Genomic DNA, 22,092 nt, shown 5'->3' with positions numbered 1-22,092 from the left:
CACCTCATACTACACTAAACACAATTTATTTACATCAACTCGTTTTAACTCTCATAACCGACTTGTGCCGCCAGAGTTCTTATCTTTGTTTTCCAGGTGAGTCAGGGGGTTGCATTCAAGGTCACACAGGGTCAGAGCTAAGATTCAGACCCAGGTGTCTCTGATGAACAATTCTGCAAGTTTCAAACACTTTCTGGATGCACTGTGCACTGTGCTGAGCTGTCTTTTGTGTTCAGTAAGTGATGAAAACACCTTTGGTGATGATACTAGGTCCTCACAATACTGAAAATGAAAGACAAAAAGATACATAGCAAAATAAAGAGCACTGACTTCTAATCAAAGTCTAAGGCTTCCTGGTTAAATATGAGACAAATTTGCTTTAAATTTGCTTAAATTTTACCCTCAAAAAGGGGCGCCTGGATGGCTCAGTCAGTTAAGTGTCCCACTCTTGATTTCAGCTCATGTCATGATCCCAGGGTCATGGGATCGAGCCCCTTGTTGGGCTCTGCCCTGGGGCCTCAAGTCTACTTAGGATTTCTTCTCTCTCTCTTTCTCCCTCTGCCCCTCCCCTGTTCCCTTGCTTGCAAGAAAGAAAGAAAGAAACAAAGAGAGAGAAAGGAAGGAAGGAAAGAAAAGAAAAAGAAAAAAAAGAAAGAGAAAGAAAGGTATAACCGTTAGTGAGCATTATTTTAGAAGCTCTGGCCAACATAAAGCATAAAACAGAAACAAGAGGTTGAGACAAAGGTATCATTATTTGTGAAGGATGTGTTTAATATTCCTAGAGAACACAGCAACATTAATTGAAAAACTATTTTACTTCATAGGAATTCAGAACTTGTAAGTGGGGTACAGGAGGGCTTTTCAAAAGTCAATACATTTCCCATATACTTGCAATAACCAGGTATGAAATATAATAAAAAAAAATCCCAGTCAAAAAAAATCAATAAAAATTAAAATATCACTTAATGAGTACTATATGTGACCTGTGTGACAAAGACTGTGAAATTTTATTGGGAGCCATAAAACAGGACATGAATAATTAGGAAACATAGCATGTTCCTAGATGAGAAGGTGAAATACTCTAAATATGTCAATTTATAGGTTTAATGGAATGCCACACTGCATCCTAAAGGGAATATAGGAGATGTGATTGAATGGTTTAAGACTTCACTGGAATAATAAACAGATGAAAGTATGGAAGAAAGCCCAAAAAGAATAATGAAAGGACACTCATCTCTAAAGATGCTAACATATCATAAGTCTGTAATAAAAGAGAATAGGAGTCAAACAGATAAGCGAAGTAAAATTGCCTAGAAATCCTGCCTACAAGCCATATGCAAAACTTTAATGTTGGAAGAAAGGAAGCATTGCACATTAATGGAGAAGAAAAGGCTTAGTGAATAAATGTTGTTGGAAAAGCATAGCTTAACCCAGAGGCTGCAAAGCAGCATTCAGAGGGACAGATGTGGTTGAGAGACACAGAGAAGGCTCTTTGCGCCCTCATTGTTGGTGTAATATTTAAAAATTGGGCAGTTTCCCATAAAGCTCTAGGTTTATGGCTTACCTTTAAAAGTTAGGAGACTGAAATTCCTGCAGGAAAAAGTCCTTGCCCTCCTGAACACTGTGTAATTCACCACAGTCTGCACCTCATTCTGTTTCCTCACACCTGACCTGCTTTGCTTCTCTAACTTACCTGCGTGGCCCCTGGAGGAATTTGCGTTTTCACCCTCTGATGCAGACTTCACTTCACACCATATGGTAAAATGCATTCCAGATGGATTAAACAGATAAATATTTGAAAGCCAAACTAAAAGAGGGTAAAACCCGATGTTCATGTAGCCTTGGCCTAGAGAAGGACTTTTAAGCTTAAAAGTCACCGAAGAAATTGCAAAGAAAAAAAAAAGACTAGCAGATGTTTACATAAAATTGTAAAACTTCCATATGTCCTACAAGACTTGTCAACATAAGAAGGAAAATAGTAGACTGAGAAAATATTTGAAGTAAATTTGAGAGATCAAGGAAGAGTTCATGTCTATATGATATTATGGTACAGATGCTGTGAACAAAATTAGGCTCTCAGAGATACTAAAGTTCACATGTAGAAAAGTTTGCAAATATACATGATGTGTTTTAAACATACATAAAATATGTCTAACCTCATCAGCAATCTAAGTACAAATTAAAATGATTGGTTTTTTTTAACCTAATAAATTTGAAGGCCCCCCTCTCCAAGTTAATACCCAACTTGAATGGGCTGCAGTGAAACTGTACCCACACATATTTGCACTGTAAATGAATGCACCCCACTGGGAAAGCAGGTTGGCATTTTATATTAAATCATAAAAACGTTTATATTTTCAACTTCTGAGAGTCTTTCTTAAAGAAATAAGCTAATATTTAGCAAAAGCTACTTGCTTATCTTAGCACTGCTTAAAATTGTGAAAATTTGAAAACAGCCCAATGTCTAATGATAAGAAAGCATATAAGCAAATTACGGAATATTTGCATAGTGAATATTACTCAGCCATTATAAATTATCAGCGTGAAGTGTATGAAACAAGGGGAAGTGCTTGTCATCCTCAGCATTTGTCCTCAGCATGTGTCCCCAGAAGGACGCAGAAGTTACGTTTACAGCATGAACACATCTATTAGTGACAATGTAATTTGTTGGAGGCAGAATTTGAAGTGGAACTCAAGTCTTTCAACTCTGAAACTGTGCTGTTCCCACATGCCCTTCCTGCAAAGCAAAGTACTATTCTAGGGTGTCAGCTAGCCATTGGAATCCGGTCCTCTTCTAAATTGAACCTCATGCGTGCTTCAGAGCGCTAATGATGGGAGCTATGAAACAGACTTGTGAGCCTTATAACCTCTAAAAGCTGGGGTTTTCTACGCTTTCCCCGTCTCCCCCGTTCACAAAGTGATCCAGTGAGCAAATCGAGAGGCCAAGAAAGGATCTGAGTTGAACCAAAGTCAGCCGGCAAGTGCGGCAGATGCTGTGGGCATCTTCAGCTCTCTTACACACCTGGATGCATATAAATATTTCCATTGGTTTTTTTTGTTTGTTTTTTCTTTGTAAAGAATGCATTAAGTTAAAACTGTTAACCATGAAGGCGCGCCGTGCTTTCCAGTCAGCTTTGCTTAAGGTTGAAGGCAAGACCCCAGGTGGCCCCTCCATCATGAAAGCCCAGTTTTAGGGGAAAGCAGAGAAGGCTTAGTGGGATTCTTTCTTTCAGGAAGAAAGCATATTTTAAAGAATTGTGAGATTGGAGACCTGAGCCTTCCATTCTGTGTCCTATGTCTCCCATATCTAAAACGAATAAGAATTTTCTGCGTAGCAAAGTTTACCATGACAGTAATAACCCCTTATGCTGTATAGGACTTGTAGCTTACTGAGCACAGTGACGTACAGTTTTTTGCGTGTGTACTTTGATTTTCACAACTCAGTGAGGCAGGATGGCACTTGGATTGTTGTCCCTCTTCAGTAGAAGCAGCAGCAGCTGAAGTCCAGAAGTTAAGGTTCTTTTACTGGTCCAAGATCACACAGCAAGTGTATGGACAAGCCTGGGTTTGAATCCAGTTCTCCTATTTCATTGACCCATTTATTCATTATTCCTCGCAAGCACACCGTCATCCGGTATGTGTCTGTTCTGCACCTTCTGTGTGCCATGCCCTCCGCTTGGGCAGTGTGACAGCTGAGGACAAACGTCTCAGGGACGTGCCCCAGTGGATCTCTCAGTGCAGGGAGAAGGACGTTGATCAGCACTGTGGCCATGATGAGCTATGAAGGCGAGGGGTGGAGTTTGGGGAAGCACTCAACAAAGGAGGTAACCTAATTGAGAGAGGGGTCAGGGAATGCATGACATCTAAGCTGAGACCTTGAAACTGAACAGAGAGAACGAGGCGAGTGGCAAGTAGGGAGGAGGTAGGAGGATTTAAGACAGACACCCAAGGCCCACCAGGAGAGGAGGAGCCAGAGGAGGAATGAGTGAGAGTGAGTGGCTACAGTGACAGAACTATCAGTGTGCTTTTTTAAATCCAAGGGGAGAGAGAACTTCAAAGAAAAAAGGACCGGAAAATCATCTCAAATGCTATTGACAGGAACTTATGGTTAAAGGTTGTATGTATCTCCCTCCTGGGGTCCCACCCGTTTGAGAGCAGTGATTTCAAACCAGGAACAAACCCACAAGAACAAAAAGAATAAGAGACAATAGCCATCAAGAGAGGTCAGCAGACTTTTGGAAAACAAAGTGGGTTGAATTAGCAGCATGGAGAAAACTGAATACTAAGCCTCTGCTGATTAAGATGTCAGTGAGGAGCAGCGCCCCAAAAAACCCCCAAAACCGGGTACCAGGTACAGCAGAGGGCAAGGGGAGGGCACAGAGCTGAAACGTGGATGGGGTCAAGTCTCGGTGGGTGGTAGACAGCAACAGTTAGACCCTTAGGTATCCCGGCCCCATCTCACACAATCAAATTATCAATCAAGGGTAAGAGTAGAATAAAGGTGATTACAGGCACACAAGGCCCTAAAACTCATACCTCCCATTCACCTTTTCTCAAGGAAGCTACTGGAAAATGTGCTTCATCAAAACCTATTAAACTAGGTTGCGGGGGGGGGGGGGGGGGCAAGATGGAGGAACAGCATGGAAGTTCTCTGCTTCTCTAATCCCTGAAATGCAGCTAGGTCAGCATCAAACCATTTTGCACACCTAGAAAACCTATTAAACTAGACCAAGAAGAGGGGTCCAGGAAACAAGGGGTTCAGTGAAGGAGAGAGGTGAAGTCCCAGAACGATGGATGTGTAGCAGGCCCAGAAAACAAACACACCACACCACAGCAGGGCAGAAGGCTCAGGAGGGAGATCACCAAGCAAAATGAAAACCTGTGAGCCAGACTGGTATTACCTGGTATGTTTGACCACATGAAACATTCTACTTCAGGGGGATTTTAGTTTTGTTGGATAGTATGGATAAGGTTATGAATAAAAACATAGGCAGTTAAATACAAGCAAAAAATCAGTCTTTTCCATTAGATCGCACTGGACAGAAGGAGTAGGTAACAGTGGTGGTAGATAAAATCAAATGTAAGTAAAAAATATACCTGTATAAGCACATTCTTTAGAAATATTGAAGTAAATTCTAGAAGAAATAGCCAAAAGAGTTGAGACAAGTTGTCTGGGGTGTGGCATGCAGATGTGGGGGTGGGGCAGAGGACTGCTATTTTTATTGTAAGCTCTACAGTATTGACATTTTTTTTAAGTTTATTTGTTTTGGGGTGGGGGGGAGGGGCAAAGAGGGAGAGAGTGAATTCCAAGCAGGCTCCATGCTGTCAGTGCAGAGCCCGACATGGGGCTCGATCTCATGAACCGTGAGATCATGACCTGAGCTGAAATCAAGAGTTGGACATTTAACCACCTGAACCACCCAGGCACCCCAAGTATCGTTGACTTTTTAAGCTATACATACATTACTTTGAATTAGAAAAAAAAATTGGAAAAAAAATGTTACAGGGGTCAAGGAAGAAAGAGTTAAAGTGTCCATTGGAGGTAGCAGTAGGAACTTCAGAGATACCCCCTGGCTCCTTCCACATCTCCTCACTTAGCCCAGTCCATTTCCCTCCAGTAAGAGAATCTGTTCATTCTGAGCCTTCATTGTCCAGAGTAAGTCAAGGTGAGGATACCACAGTGACTGGAAGTTAGTCTTCAGCCTTTCCATACAGTATAATGGTTGAGAGAAGATTTGTGGCCAGAGCACCTGGGATCAGATACCTGCACCTCCTCTTAGTAGCTATGTAGCCTCGGGCAGACATAGCCAAGAAAACACATCCAGCAGTGGGAGTGCTAATCCGCTCGGACTTTGTTAGGAGGGGAAAATGAGTTAACGCTTACAGAGCAGGCTCCCCACTAAATGCATAATAAATGTCAGCATTAGTGTTAGTCCAAAATTTGCTTTCGTATTTATTGTTTTCACAAGTTACAAGTTGTCCAAGTTTAGGTTTTACCTTTATATACCCAACTCTGTTTACCCTGCTAAAAAAGCAAATCAAAACATATACATTGGTTATACTTTTTTTTTTTTTTTTTTTTTTTTTTTTTTTTTTTTTAGCAAAGCACAATGCCGCTTCCTGAGAGAGATGAAGGTGGTGCTCTCTGGGGTCCTTGTCCTTTAAGAGCTTCTCACAACCCAGGAAGGCTTAGCACTGATAGCATGGGGGCAGGGTGTTACCAGTAGTGCAAGGTGAATCGTCATTGTAATTTTGAGAAGGTCAACAATGAGGGTCAGTATAGTGTAGGTGGGCCAAGAAGGCCTAGAGGATTTTGTTAGGAAGCAAGGGAAGAGTCACAGAACAAAAATCCGGGAAGAGAAGCTACTTGAAGTGCAGGACAGTGCTGAGGAGAGTGAGAATAAGAGGAGCCAGTTAGCCCCAGTTCTATAGCCACCCAGCTGTGAGACCTTGAGACCATGAGCTTCGAGAAGGTTTAAGTGATATAATGGGGGGGCACACCTGCATGCCTGCAGGTCGGCCAAAAGGCGGTAGGCCTCCACATCCCTTTCATTTGTTCTTGGAGTCTGAGTCTCCAAGCAGGAGCACGTTCACTGGCTGAGGGCCTCAAAGAAGGCCTTTCCTTCGGGAGGGGGCGCGGTGTGGAGTGGAGTCAGAGCCCTAGGCCTAAGCCCGTGGTTCTAGCCAGCCTGGTTGCTGTGGGTCTCAAAAAGCTATTCAGAGAGGAGGGATATTTACAGCGGTGGGCACTTTGATCTGCCCCAAGTACAGCTCCTTTGGGCCTCCGGTTCAAACTGTGGGAAGTTTGAAGTCTCTTTTGCCCCTCATTACTGACATCCACCAGCAGACTGCCCCTCACAGCCTCCATTCTCCTGCTCGTCTTGTCCTGCTGCTCGACCTAATTCTGGGAACACCTGACTTTGAACGTATTCCTTCTCAATGCTCCAAGGGCCCTTTTCTGCATGGAGACTACCTGCCCAGCCCCCAGTGCTGAGCCACACTGTTTTCCTGGAGGACTCTGAGGTGTCACTTCCCCCTCAGGGCTTTACACATGTATTCAGTGCAGGTGTGTACCTCAAGGGGACCCATCTTTTTGTCACCCGTATGGGACTATAGGGTCTGAGTGCGGAGGCTGTGACTTCATCCTATCTCAGCTGACCACTTACCAAGCATTTGCTCTTGACCTGACTGTGAACTGAGACCTGGGGCTACTGAGGAGCTTAGACCCCTTGGCCCTCCAAGTGCTAATTGCCCTGGGGAGGCGGGCCCTGCGATAACTCACTACAGACAGGGCACTTTGACTTGAGCTGTCATGAAAGCCTGAGCAGCCTGTGGGGCAGAGTGGGAGCAGTGAAATCAGTTGTCTCCTGTACCTGCGGCATCATAGGTTTTCAATAACTAGATGTTTGGGGGACCCGACAGTTCTTGGCTCTGTAATCTTGAGCAAGCCATTTCCCTTTTCTGAGTCTTCATTTCCTCTGACTGAAAAATAGGGATAGTAATACCTAACTCTTAATGCTGGTGAGCGTTCAGTAATATATGAGATTTGTGTGCTTATCACAGGGCCTAGCACATGGCAAGACTCATTAAAAGATGGTGGTGAGGGTCATTACGATGATTGCCATTGTTACCTTACTGAATACCTGAATTTATTCTTTTATTATTGAAAACTTGTATCTGCGCTAGAAATCTAAGAAGCTTGGATGGAAAAGAGAGGTAAATATTCTAGCATGTCTTTGACTTTCAGAGGATGTTTTGGAAGTGCTCTCTGGCCCAGCATCTTGCTCTTAATTTACTGTCCTGGCTGTTGAGTGTGAAGGCTAGGATTTCCCCAGAGCCTGGGAAGGACAAGAGGTTCCACTCAACCATCATGAATTAAAGCTGCTCTCCCCAAACCTTCCAAACCATCAGATGACCAGAGCAGCGGCCTCCTCAGACCCAAGTGCTCTAGAGAGAACGTGCACCTGCGTCCTCTGGAACACTGGCCAGCCACCAGGCATGGAAGGTGAAGTGATAGAGGCTGATGCAGGCAGAGATACTGTCCCTACAGGTGTAGGACTCAGGACCAAGAGGTCGTTTACTCCAGCCCCAGGAGGAGGCCGAAGCCCCAGCAAGGGGAGTCTGTTCCCTGGCAGCGTGGTCATGCTTTGCCTGGTTTCTGCTACATCCTTTGGAAGCCTCAAGACCCAACAAGCCCAGCATCAGCCCCTGCCAACTGAAGAGGGTACAGCTTGGGCATCTTCTTGCACGTCTGTGTGCACGTGTGTGCCCTGCCTTCAGCTGCTAGGCCCACGATGAGGTTGTAGCAGTGGATCAGGCCCCGTCAGCAGAACAGCCTGTCCCCCAACCTTTTTGTGCACACAGCCAGGCTTCTCAGGGTGAACGGTAGCAGAGGGAAGAAGCCCAGAGCTGGCCAGTATGAAGGGGCTCATGGGAAATGTCCCCAGGGCATGTCAGTGAGGCTGGACCCTTACAACTCATCTTTCATAGAAAGGGAGTAGTGTTTATAGAATATTCATCCATGCATCGGAGGTCTGAGCTGAAAGGAAAAGGGAATTCAGCAGCCTGAGTACTTCCATGTGGGCACATTTCTGTGTGCTGCACCACGTCACACAGATGGAAGAAATGTAATCTCTTACACGGACCCAGTTGTGTCTTAATAATGTAAGCCTGTGCTGTATGGAGAGGGCGTTGGGGCAGTAGTTGCTGCTTTCCCAAGCTGAGAGCCTGACTTCTGCTTGTCCTGGTGTCATAAAGTGCACGTACCTGTAGGCACAGCAGACCAGGAGCCCTTGATGGGGGAGAAGTGAGCTGAGGTCAGCCAGGGGACAGCCAGGGGATACTAACATTCTGAGCAGGGTCCACATCCCCTTACCCATAGTCACTCCGTTGCTAATACTGTAAGAACTACTGTGTGTCAGGCATTGTGTAATCACTCCCGTTTTACAGGCAAGGAAACTGGGGCACAGAGAGGTGAAGTGACTTGCTCGAGATCACACAGGATATGGCATAATGGGATGAGAATGCCCAGGGTCTCACTCTAAAGAGTGTACTCTTTTATATCACATGGCCTCTGACTTGGCCTGTCCAACATGGGTTTGCTTTGGTTTGTTGTGACTTGGTCCCATTCTACCTAGCACTGATGAGAAATTTGCTGTAAGCTCCACAAAGTGCTTCGTGTGCATTATCTCAGTTAACCCCCATCCATGCTGTGAGATAAGTGAGTAAGGAATTTGGAGGATTTGAAGACCCTAAATGATTCTCCCAGCGTTGCACAGTCAGTGAGAGAGGTGGAAGTCAGACCCAGGGCTGCTGATTGCATAGCCCACACTCAGTCATGGGTCAGGGAGTTCCAGCCAAGTGAAGTCCAATTCTGTAGGACTTATACCAGGCTCCAGCCCTGAGGCACTGAGGGGTTAGAGGCTAAGCATGGGGAGGCAGAGCCTAGCTGACCACACCTGGATTGGTGCTCATGCTCCAGCCTATTAGGCAAGGGGAAGGAGCCAGGGGCCTGGGAAGAGGGCTAGCCAGCCACAGGGGCTGTGCTCTAGTGCTCCAGGGACCCCACGGGCTCTGATCACTCAAGCATGCAGATAGCTGTGCCTCCAAACCTCTCACTGGGCAGAGAGCAGATAGTCCTGGCCTGGGGACTGGCCAGCATGTCATCGAGGACACGAGGGAGACTTCCTCTCTGGGTCTGGCCCAGGCTGTATTATAACCTAGTATAATGGTGGCTCAGAGTCCTGCTGCTGCCAGAGGGTCAGAGGTGGCCAGAAGTTTCCACAGACTTTTCACAGCAGCAACTGTTTCTCAATTCCTTGCAAGATCTGTAGTTTTCGCCTTTGCCATTTGGGCACTTTCTGCCTAGAGGCTGAGGGAGTTATCTGTCAAGATGGCTACGGCAGCTATAAAATATTTAACTTGAGCATCTAATTACATTACCATGATCTCTAATAGGATTTGGTGTCCAGCAGAAGTCCAACTTGGCCTCTGGCCCAAAGACAGAGACCCACGTTATTATGTTGAGCGTTACCTACTAGATAAATAAGAAAGAAATACTGTTCAAATCATTGTGCAACTGACCGACATGCATTATAGTTATTGTAAAGAAAAATCCACCAGAGTCTGAGAATTTATCCATCTTGTTAATCATTATATTGTGTTATGTCCTGAAAGAAGTAATTCAAGTCCATAATTCACAGAAGCCATCCTGACAGCTCTTGCTAGAGAAGAGAGCCGGGGCTCTGCAAAGTCATGTTCCCGCCGGTTCCCCAGACACGTGGCTCATGCTGCTCGGGGAGAAGAGGGCCGGAGACAGTGTCTAGCTGAATATAGCAGGCCCAGAGGAAGAGAGATGGAAAAAAGCGGCAGCTCTGGAAAAAAACTTATAGAAATGAAATTTGGAGAAAAAAAAAAAAAAAGAAATCAACAAGGAAGCAGACCTTCCAGCCCAGCCTGAGGATTTGAGACTTAACACACCAAAGGACGCTAATTCAAGCACAGGTTGCCCTTTGTCACTTGATATTTAACAAGTGTTGAGGGAGTAGCTACTGCAGACAAGGCAGTGTGCCAGTCACCTGGGAGACATGGACAAGATGAGGAATTGGAAATGGATTCCTTCCTCTCGAAGAATTTGCAGTCCTCTAGGGGAAAAGAGCTATACTCATAAATAACAAGACTGCAAGGTAGAAAGCAGTAGGTGGTAAGTGAAGGATGGAAGGAAATTGCCGTTAGGATTCAGATGAGAGAGAGAGAGAGAGGGAGAGACCTATCTTGCTAGAAGGAATCCGGGGAGGCTCAAAGGATAGTCAGGACCTGGACACATGTATGAGGTTGGGGAGAGGGCTTTGCAGGTGAGGTCACCAGCACTGGCATAGTCAGGGAGGCTGGAAAAGATGTGTGGGTTCCGGCGGGGGTGGGGTTGGGGTGAGGGTGGGGAGGAATTTGGAAGCAGCACAGACGCCATGAGGAGGACTTTTGTGGCAAAGAAGTTATTTTGGAAAGAGAAGTTAGAGCTTTAAACTCCTGCTTCAGAGATTTGGGCTTTCTCCTCTCTAATGTTCCCTGAGGTATAGTTCTTGAGAATATTTTGCGTTATACATAGACAGACTCAATTTCAAAACTTACGTGTTTATTTTAGTGAGCTGGAAAAATATAATTAGGTGCATCGAACTATTATTTCAAATTTCTGTTTTAAAACATTCAAGAAAATAAATGAGCCAAAAATACTAAGTGAATAATAGGACAGATAGCATGTGTCTATGACAACAGCATAAAGGCAGTACCTTTATATAAATGACATTTAGAAACATCGTTCCAGGCTGGAGTCCTATATTCCAATGTCTCGGGGGCCAAGCAGGTGCCCACAGTATAGGGGCCTCTCCTAAATGAGAAGAGATTGTTGCCATGCTGGATCTTCCAATTTTTCAAGAAAAGCCACCATGAAGGTTTCTTTTGTTTTTTGTTTTTTATTTGAGAGAGAGAGAGTGAGCAGGGAGGGGATGAGAGAGAGGGAGGGAGAGAATCAAGCAGGCTCCACGCTGTCAGCATAGAGCCCAATGTGGGACTCAAACCCACAAACCCTGAGATCACGACCTGAGCCAAAACCAAGAGTTGGACGCTCAACCGACTGAGCCACCCAGGCAGGTGCCCTGCCACCATGAAGATTTTTTAATGAGCTCTCGTTTAGAAATCCTGGCCACCGATTCAAAATGTTTTAAACACTGTGTAAACAAAAGCCTCCGATTTGTGGTATCTACTCTGGATGCTGAGGAGCATTGGCCTTGTCAGTGGCCTGAAGACACTCAGTTTCAGAATGACAGCCCAGGCCTGCAGGTATAGAGCAGACTGAGAGGGATAAGGCTGTAGGCAGACATGCACTCACAATGCTAACACACTGGTCCAGGCCAGAGGTAATGTGACCCAGACATTTCTTCCCATTTTCCAGGTGAAGTCCTGGCTGTCATGGGAGTTCTTTTCTTTTTTCTTTTTTCTTTTCTTTTCTTTTCTTTTCTTTTCCTTTCCTTTCCTTTCCTTTCCTTTCCTTTCCTTTCCTTTCCTTTCCTTTCCTTTCTTTTCTATTCTTTTCCTTTCTTTTCTTTTTTATGAAACAGAGAGAGAGAGAGAGAGAGAGAGAGAGAAGGAACACAAGCAGGGGAGGGGCAGAGAGAGAGAACCCCAAGCAGGCTCTGCTCTGCCCTATCCGTGCAGAACCCGATGCACGACTTGAACCCACGAACTGTGAAATCAAGATCTGAGCCGAAGTCAAGAGTTAGACACTTAACCGACTGAGCCACCCAGGCATCCCTGTCATGGGAGTTTCCTAACCTGCGGGGCTCTAGGGCATCTACATAGCTCTGTATGTTTTCAAACCAGACCATGCTGACCTGGTTTTCTACGTAGCTCATGAGCAGTATTGAGTTTGGCGACAAGCCTGGGTAAATGATTGGAGAATAATTAGCAGCTCCCCCCACCCCACCTCCTCAGAGCCTGTTTCTGTTCCTCCATTGTCTGTCATCACAGAATAATTCATCACAAAGTGATGTTCGTTAGATGGAACTCTCTAGCCAGCAGCTGAGTAGAGCTTTTAAAAACCTGATTTCTTAAATAATTTGTTCTAAAGACAGACTTGACATGAAGTTGGCATGATGATCAGCAGGTCGCTGCGTGGGAGCAGCAAAGATGATTATTCTGGCTTTGGCTCTGGCTCGACCCCCATCTTGCCCAGAACTGCTTTGCATTTCAAAAGGCTGTCTGTTCTTCAAGAGCTATTCAGATACTACCTCCTGGAGGACCCGGCCCTCCTCTTTGGAAGTGGTCCACAAGTTATGGCATTCTTGCATAGTTTAGATCTTTCTGTCCCCTCCGGCTTGTTTTGATAGACCTGTGGGTAAAGTCTCAGCCTTTCTTCCAGACCGGTGCTTCTCAAAGTGACACCCGGGGTACCCAAGGGCATCAGCATCACTTGGGACCCTACCCCAGGCCTGTGAAATCAGAAACTCTGGAGGTAGGGCCTAGCAATCCAGCCCTTCAGCTGACTGACACAGGCTAAAGGTTTATAATCACTGACACTATACTGGGGACAGGAGCAAAGCAGCATTTCCTGAGCACCTCGTGTGTGCCAGGGTGTGTCCATATATATATATATGTATGCGTGCACTACGTACATATACACAGACTCATACATGGGTAGTGGTTTTCTTTAATCTTCACGACAGTTGTGTAAGGCAAGCAGCTTTCTCATTTCATAGACGAGTAAGCTGAGACTTCAGACAGCACGTTCCCTTGGTGCATGTTCGTTCAGATCCTAGAGAGTGGATCTCTGATTGGCCCAGATCCTCTGCACACCAGGCCACATCAGAGCGTGCCAGTCAGCCGGTGCACGGAGTCCATTTGGGTCAGGTGCTCATCCCAGCCCAGTCAGCTGTGGCCAGTGAGGAGGTGGCATCCCCTGGGCCGCTTGGGCCTGCTGCTTAGGCAGCAGCTGTGGGCAGAGCATCACACGTCCGAAGGAGCGGCCAGTGGAGGATTGGTAGATCTACAAGGGAAGGAATTGTGTCTCCAAACATGTGAGCACGCACCTCTCCTTTGAAGCCCTTCTCGAGCAGCATAGCACTTGTGAGCCTCATCAGCACATCTTGAGTGTCTCAGTGGCCTCTCCGGCATATGCTCGTGGGGCATGGTAGGAGACCACATGTGCAGCATTCTCCAGGCAAGGCAGCGGAACCAGAGCCAACAGTGGAGCCTCTGACACCTGGGAGAGCAGCCACCAACAGCCCCGGGAACAGAGTGGGGGCTCCCAGCCTGAGGCAGCAGGGAGGCACCTCCTCTCCAGCCCTGTCTTGAGAACTCGGCCTTGCTGCCACCCTGAGGATAACATGACATTCACTATCCGTTATCTGCAGACTCGGAAGGAAGGTGTGAAAAGTCAAAGTCAGTCCTTAAATGAGCAAGCCTCCTTTTCTCCTCTGAAACCCCAAACATGAAGGGCGTCTGGGTGGCTCAGTCGGTTAAGTGGCCAACTTCGGCTCAGGTCATGATCTTGCAGTCCGTGAGTTCGAGCCCCGCGTCGGGGTCTGTGCTGATAGCTTGGAGCCTGGGGCCTGCTTCTGTTTCTGTGTCTCCCTCTCTCTCTGCCCCTCCCCCATTCAAAAATGAATAAATGTTAAAAAAAATTTTCAAATCCCGAACATGATGGTTTTCATCATGTTTCAGCTCTTTCATCTGTTTGTGTAGCTAACGACTGACAATTTGGGTTGATTCATTAGATCACAGAGTGTTAGATCTGAAAGATCACCCAAGCCATCCACTTCACTGGAACACTTCCTGAGCCAGACTGGATGCTTGGGAAATATTTGCTGAATGAATTTAATTTCGTAGATGAAAAGAAAGACCCTGAGAGAGGAAGGGATCTGGCCAGTGTCACCTAACACGCTGGGGGCAGGAGTAGGCCTAGAACCCAAGTGTCTCAATATAGTCCAGGCCTGTTCCCTCACACGTGACTTGTAGATTCAGAAGATTTCAAGCTTAGATGATGCGGTACAACTTATATTGAATCCCCCTGCGGTATCTCTGCCAGTCATCAGTTTGCCCTCTCTTTGAATACATCCAGTAACTGAAAATGTATGGTCTTATAGGTCACCTAGTCCATTCATTTCATCACTCAGCCAACATACATTCATTTAACGCCTGCCGTGAGCCAAGGATGTTACTGTTTACTGAAGATTCAGAAACGAATGACATTCCCTGCCCTCAAGAAGAATACAGTATTTGGGTGCATCCATACAACTTAATAGACTATAATCCAACATAGTAAATTGTATCCTGCTCTGACTTGTACAAAACTCTTTCTTCTTTGGAACTAAGCCCATTTCCCAAGGACTATATAGTCCTTACTCATTGGACCTAATCAACCTCATTTAGGGCCACAAAAGTCTAATCCTTGTTTTACATAATAGCCCTTCAGATATTTTTAAACAGAGGTCATGCCCCCAGAGTAAGCTAAATTCCCAATCCCTTCAGGAATTCTTTATTTGAAATGTGTGTTCAAGTTCTCTTATCCTTGTCTTCATGGCTCTTCAGTAAACCTGCTCAAGCTCATCTTATCTGTCTCTTAAATGTGGCTCCTGGACATGAACTACTGAACTCCAGATACGGTCTGAGAGTGCAACACAGAGTTGCACTTCTTATCAGCCCCTTTCTTCTAGGCAGTGCACATCTAAACCTGTAGGGCAAAGAAACAGTGGGTTTGTTTGCCAACTACTAGCCATTCTCTGGAGTCTGACTGTCATCCCATGCCTCCTGCCCTCTTTCCTCCATTCTCCTCTTTGTATTTCGGTCCGTTTCTCAACACAATGAATATTACTGAGTACTGGCTATGTGTGTGTAGCACACAGCAGACTCTTTGGAGAAACAAATGTGATGCTTGTCTTCAAGGAGCTCATAGTCTTACTGGAGAAATTCTGTTTGCCCCCAAAGAAATAATTAACAAAGAACCGACACTTAATGTAGTCAAGGGAATAATCATTTTTCCTAGACCCCTCCTTAGAACTGCTCTTAAGAGTGGTTGGTAAACTTCTGGGTCTGATTGAAAACAGACCTCCCAGTTAACATACCAGTGCAGAACTGGCTTCAAGCCCAGGCTGTCAGGGGCTTTGTCAGATTTTTGTCATTGCATTGACCTAGACTGTTGCAGACTGGAGGCCTTTGAATCCCATCATCTGCACAGATCACTGGGGCACCTACAGGGACTGACACCTCACAGGCCATGGAACAGCTTTCCAGCACCTGGCACCTTCCCAGTGCCAATCTAGAGTGCACAGGGAGAAAAGTTCTTTCAGATGTTGGCACGAGTCTGCCTGTGTTTGGGCTTCTGGGAGACAACAGGTTTAATTTGTTTTGATAGTGCTTTTCCCCAGGAGGAAATCTATCCAACCGCCCTGCCTTCTTCACATTCAACACCATGCTTGTTTGTTTTCCTGTTTTACCATGGGGAGTTTCTGTGTGTTGTGTGTGTGTGTGTGTGTGTGTGTGTGTGTGTGTGTGTGTGTGTGTGTTTACCTCCCAAAGCCCACATTGCCTTGCTTGGATTCATTAGACCAGGTTAGTATATTGCTTCGGTTCATAAATGGAAGGTATGTGTGACCCTTGTTTAAAACCAAAGTGTCAACTCTACCAAGTCCTGAGCAAACCTCTTTACATGCACAGTGTTACAGTATTAGCTCTTCAAAATAGCTCTCTTAGGTGGCTGTTACTAACCCATTTCACAGATGGGGAAACCGATATTTAGAGACGACTTGTCCAAAAGGCACATAGCCAGCCAGAGGCAGCCTGGCTCCAGAGCCCATACTCTGCTTCAGATCGTCTATCACAAACTCGGCTTCTTTGGCTTCAGACAGAGCTTGGTTCTCCTACCAGATTTGCCCTTACAGCTAGCCATGTGACCTTGAGGAAGTGACTGCAGCTCACAGTCTCCATCTGAGAGGTGTAAGTGTGTAAAATGATGGCAAAGGTACTATTTCTCATAATTATTATGAAGAATAAATTAAAATCTGTGATACACCTTTCATGGTTCCATTTGAGGGAATGAGAGGGTCTCTCTTAGAGTCTTTCCTCAACCTTGAGTTGCTGTGGAATTAAATCCTAGCTATGCTGTCTGGTTTGTCTTCCTTTCTTTTCTTGGTTGCCCATAATAAACCCAGTCCCCTTTCAGAATCAAGGAAGATGTAATAGATGTAAACTAAAGTATAAATTTCAGGAGATGCAGTCAAGGCTTTGTACCCAGTCATCCAGTTGGCTGTCCCAGAGTCCAAGTTCCTGGCTCTTTCCGGAAGCATTAGCATCTGTCCTCCTACAGAGAAGCCAAAAGGAAGAAGCAAAGGATGGATCCAATAGGTCTATCAATAGGTAGACTTTGGTCTTTTGAGCTGCTGCTCCCAAAGAAATGCCGACATGCACACTTACAACTTAAGGAGAGATGAGAGAAGCAGTGGAAGGAGTTGCTTCTGTTGGCTGGAACACATCACAGGGGACCAAGAGACAGAGGAGGGGCTGGGAGTGAGGGATACATACTGGATGAGCAGAGAAGAGGGACTGAGGATGGCCAGTGAGCTCCAGCCTCACTCACAGCGGATTCTGTCTGTCTTTGCTGCTGGAATCCATAAGCAGGCTCCCATGACCATGGAGGTTTGCCTGACCGGACCAGGGCCTGAAGCAGGTGTGCTCACGCCCTGGTGGGCTCGTGGAGGAGAAAGGCCTCCTTTCCTCCTCTGGTGTGACTGCCCCTGTGAACTAGTATTCCTCTCCCTGGTGGGATTTCCTCTGTGGTTTCTCCCTGTTTCCTACAAAAGGAGGCTTTGGGATCCCAAAAAAGGAAAGCAGAAGGGCGCCTGAGTGGCTCAGTCAGCTAAATGTCCAACTTCAGCTCAGGTCGTGATCTCATGGTTCGTGAGCTCAAGCTCTGCATCAGGCTCTGTGCTGACAGCTCAGATCCTGGAGCCTGCTTTGGAATCTGTGACTCCTTCTTTCTCCGCCCCTCTCTGGCTCATGCTATGTCTCTCTCTGTCTCTCAAACAGTAAATGTTAAAAAAAAATTTTTTTTTTAAAGGAAAGCAGAAGGTGGAAAATGAAGTCAGGCTTTCCTGGACATCAACCCCAGACCAGGAGGACATATTTATCAACTCTGCTCCTCTTTCACCCTGACGCAGCAACGCTAATGATTTGGGTCTGGAAAAGGATAGTGAGCAGACAAAGGGCGGCACTGTAATGGGTTCACTGAGGCTTCTGTGGTTTCCACATCTCCTCTAGGAAGAAGCGTTGCCTTCTCTTCCTTCTGCAGACACCCCTTTGTATTTCGAAAAATATTTTGTACAACATCCAGAGAACGCACCCACTCACAACACACATCCAGAGAATGAGCTAAGGAAACACTTCAACTTTACAGTCCAATATTTGTGGGAGAAAAACAAGTTCCTGAAAATTAAATCTCCTAGCAGGACCCACTGTTGTGATAGAGAAACAAAAGCGAGGGGAAAAGGCCCCCATTTTCCAACATACCATACACCCTGATTATGAAAGTCAGTTATTCACAGGCAGCTGAATTTTTAATTCCGATCTGAGCAGTCTAAAGGTACACCTTCTGCTAAATGAAGGCAGCTGCAGTTTGAACATGAGCAAAGCAGGAAGGAACTGTAAGGGGAAGAAATTCACCAAACACTAATTGGAAGCGTAACATTTACACAAATAAAGTTCACACTTTTCCCGAGCCAATGAGTGTCACTTCTGCCCTAGTGTTTAGTATAGAGATATCTGGTTAGTGGAGACTCATTTGTGGGGTCCCAGGTGGACCCCCAGTAGTTGAAAGCCTTCCAAGTGGAAGAAAAACTATAGACCTAAACATTTCGTCCAAAGGAAATATTCTCTAAATGTCTCCCTTCCACTTCCTCGTTGCTGTCGTAAAATTATTCCATGTCTCTTAAAACTTCTGCCTCCCCTGACACCAACAGCCTGGGGCAGATTTTGAAGGAAACAGGCTTCTATTCTGTCAGATTCAGCAAACAACACTATACTCAGTCACGGAAAATGTATTTTCCTCACCGTCTCACTATGAAGGCTTTTTGGCAGATGATTAACAGGTTTGTATCTCGCAGACTTCATAAATCAAAATCTAGACAGTGTGTAACACTTATCTGCAATTGATCTTGTTAAAAATGCAACTGGTAACTGTGGCAGTTTATTAAGAGGCATATTTTATACCCCTGGGTTTGAGAAGGACTGAACCAGAGAGTTTTAGAGCTGGGGGGCTCTCTGAGATCATCCGGTTGAATTCTCTCAGTGGTAACAACAACGTAGACTACGTGGAGTTTCAATAGGGGTGAATAACTTACCTTCAGTCCTGGGAGTAACTTAGCCTTTTCAAGAAATCAGGAAGGCTTGTCAGGAGAGGTGACATTTGAGCTGGATTTGAAAGGACTAGGAGTTGCCATGCAGGGAAGCAAAAGAGGAACAAGTGGATGAGGAAACAGGTGCCGAAAGATCAAGTGACACGGCCAAGGTCCCACGGCCATTCAGTAGCAGAGCAGGACCCGGAAGCCAGGCCTCCTGCTTCTGCCCTGTGCCCCTCCTGCAGTGCCATGGGTGGAACCCACCCTCCCTCGTTGTACTGTCAACCGGTAGCTTCAGGTGAAAATAATCTGGCTGTAAACTTTACTCACAATTCTTATTTTTTAAAAGCATCTTCAGAATGAAAGTTCCCAAGTCATTCTCTGTAAAGACACTTATAACCTTAAGGCAGTAGGAACGTGGATTCTTCCAGGCAAAGTCAACAGAGAGCGGAGGTGCCCAGGGCTCTGGCTTGTGAGCCTCGCTCTGCTGGGACCCGGACTACTTTGTGCTGCAGTGAGTCTAGGCAGACTGGACCTTCTTGTTCTTAGCACTGCCCTTGTTAGCAGGGGGACATCGAGGGGATGGGATTTCCTACCCATTCACCAAAGGAACTACCCATTTGAACTCTTTTGCCAAACGTTTTTAAGTAGTTTGCAAGTTAATAATGGCAAACAGTTGGGAAGAGACCTGTCTGGGAAATGTACCACGCTAGGAGCTCCTCACCATCCCCCAACTTTTTCCCTAACCTATCCATATTTGGGTCATTCTTCAAGCCCACCTCCTCTGGGAAGCCTTTCCTGTCCTGGTTTTGTTCAATCAATTCCCACTGCATTGGCCCTAAGTGCTTTGTCACGTTTAAGGGTTCCTTGTCTGGACGTCTTTTCTGCACAGTTGCCCTCTTATGAATTGTAGACTCATAAAATTTTAGAACAGGGGGTAGTGCTAGGGGTCATCTCTGCCTTCACCTGCATTTCACATATGAAGGAGGTGAGGCCCAGAGAGGGGAGGGAAGTTGTTTTAGGCTCCCCAGCATGGCACTGGAAGAATGGACCCCAGAACCAGGTCTCTGTACCTCCAGGCAAAGCTGCTTCCATGCCCTGTACTGCTACCTGGGTGACAACTGTCCTCTCGTTCTCCCAGTTAGGCTGCAGATTTCCTGTGGGCAAGACTCACGTGTTTTAGGCTAACATCTTATTTAACAGAGGCCTTAGTCTTGGCTTCATGACTTGTAGCTGTGAGCTAAGACAACAGGCTGAAACCCTTAACTCTGTCCCACCTTACCCTTCGTCTGCTTTCTATTCTGACTCACTCTGAGCCCTTGGGTGAGTCACTGCCCTTCCTCTGGGTCTCAGTTTCCTTCAGTGTTAAATGAGAGCATTAGGCTGTGGTCTCTTGGATCCCTTTAAGCCCTGAAATTTCTGGAGTTTACTGCCTTCTAGCGGGGATCCTTTGCTGTCTTCAGGACTGGCCTCGCTGTGCCATAAATCCGTCACCTCGTTCATCCCCCGGGCTCCTGCTGTGGAGTGAGTTCCTTCAAGGCCCAGATAGCACAGTATCATTGAAGAAGACCAGGCCTGGAGTCCTGGGTTCAAATCCTGCCTCCAGGACTCAGTGGCTTTGTGGTGCTCAGCAGGTTACTTCATCTTTCTCTGGGCCTCCTCTTTTTTCTTTTTTTAATAGGAATAACAATACACGCTTGCAGATTTGGTGACAGTGAAATTATGAACTTTGTGGAAATACATGGCACAAAGAAGATATTCAGTATATAGTGGCTTCTTTCCTTTATTCCACATCCAGCATTATTAAGAAATAGGCTGTTCCAAATACACAGATTTTCTAGGTTAAAAGACCGGACTACCTGAGGCTACAAAACGTTGACTATTTTTTTTGCTAAAACCTTTCTTAAATAAATGCCATATTCTTTTGTCACGTCACACAGAGTATACTAAAAGTAGTAGGAAGAGTTTGAGAAAATCATATCCCTGCAAAAGGTGGGCGTGACAGCATACGCCAGGGATGCAGGGACGGCAGAGGGAGTACGAGAGAAAACTCCTGTGCCTTTTGAAAGAACTTGGATTTTTTTTTTTTTTTTTTTTTTTGGTCTCAATAAATGGGAAGCCATTCTGAAGGGTTTTAAGTAGGAGAGTGGCAGGATCAGATTGGTTTTCCGGAGATCACTCAGACTGCTGGGTGGTGACTGCGTGGGGTGGGGAGCAAGAGAGGAAACAGGAGACCAGCCAGGAGGCCATTGTGTTAGCCCTAGGGAAGACAGTGTGCACCCAGACCGATAGGTGAGCAATCCGAGACGGGAAGAGACAGGTTTGCAAATGCCAGGAGCTTTATGAAAAAAAGAAGAAGAAGAAAGTGAATGGAATATCAGCCCTTTAAGAGGAAAATGTAAAGCACAGCAAAGCATAAAGAAGACTGCAAGGACTTCCCGATGATACCCCGGCATCCACAGATAAGCACCACGAACAGCTTGCACTGTTGTCCCCAGTGTTTTCAGCTGAAGAATTTCTTACGCGTTTGTAGATACAAACTTGATATATAAAAACTTGGTGGCGGCAGACGTTTTCCAGAACACGACTCTTAGTGTCATTTGAGATGCAATAAGAGTAAAACCGACACACATCATTTTTAACTCTGTTGGTTCTTTTCAGCGACCGGGCCAGAAGAGCTAGAACGTGTGGGCCCTGGTTCACCTGAGGTTTTGATACCCAGGCCCTCGGTCTGGGTGAAGAAGTTTCTCTTTTCAACTCTCTCCCTCTCTCCCCCTCCAGAGTCGGTGGATAACTGCCCCAGCAACTGCTATGGCAACGGCGACTGCATCTCTGGGACCTGCCACTGCTTCTTGGGCTTCCTGGGCCCCGACTGTGGCAGAGGTGAGACCTGTGTGTGCGTGTGTGCATGTGAGGCCCACTCCCTCGGCCCCATGGGGGGCTCACATCCTGCTTCTCGGAGAAAGCGCAGGACCCCAGACCACCTCCTGCCTCCCACAAAAAGGACCCCCCAGAGCCATTCTTTGGAAGCTCCAAGGGCAGGGGGTCTGCCGGCAGAGCTAAGGCCACATCAGCCCCATTGTCCACAAGGACATGACTGGAGAGCTCAGGAGGGCCAGCCTTTACAAGGGCAGGTACAGTGAACCTCCCGTCTGCTGCGGGGGCAGGGGAAGTGACAGTGAGGGTCTTTCAAAAAAGTTGATTTCCCTTT

The 22,092-nt window shown here is 46.1% G+C and overlaps 1 protein-coding gene across 5 annotated transcripts in view; it reads left to right on the top strand.

The window, feature by feature from the left end:
* Positions 1-22,092, top strand: part of TENM4 (teneurin transmembrane protein 4) — a 2,866,770-nt gene that overhangs the window by 2,694,767 nt on the left and 149,911 nt on the right. For all 5 annotated transcript variants that reach the window (XM_053202558.1, XM_053202562.1, XM_053202561.1 and 2 more), the window contains one exon: positions 21,663-21,764. In XM_053202558.1, the coding sequence (XP_053058533.1) occupies positions 21,663-21,764 (102 nt within the window). The remainder of the gene's footprint in view (positions 1-21,662; positions 21,765-22,092) is intronic.

The sequence above is a fragment of the Acinonyx jubatus genome, chromosome D1, assembly GCF_027475565.1.
Source record: "Acinonyx jubatus isolate Ajub_Pintada_27869175 chromosome D1, VMU_Ajub_asm_v1.0, whole genome shotgun sequence".
In the NCBI taxonomy this organism is placed as follows: domain Eukaryota; kingdom Metazoa; phylum Chordata; class Mammalia; order Carnivora; family Felidae; genus Acinonyx; species Acinonyx jubatus.
The sequence above is the reverse complement of the archived record's forward strand: the minus strand, read 5'-3'. Positions and strand labels throughout refer to the sequence as shown.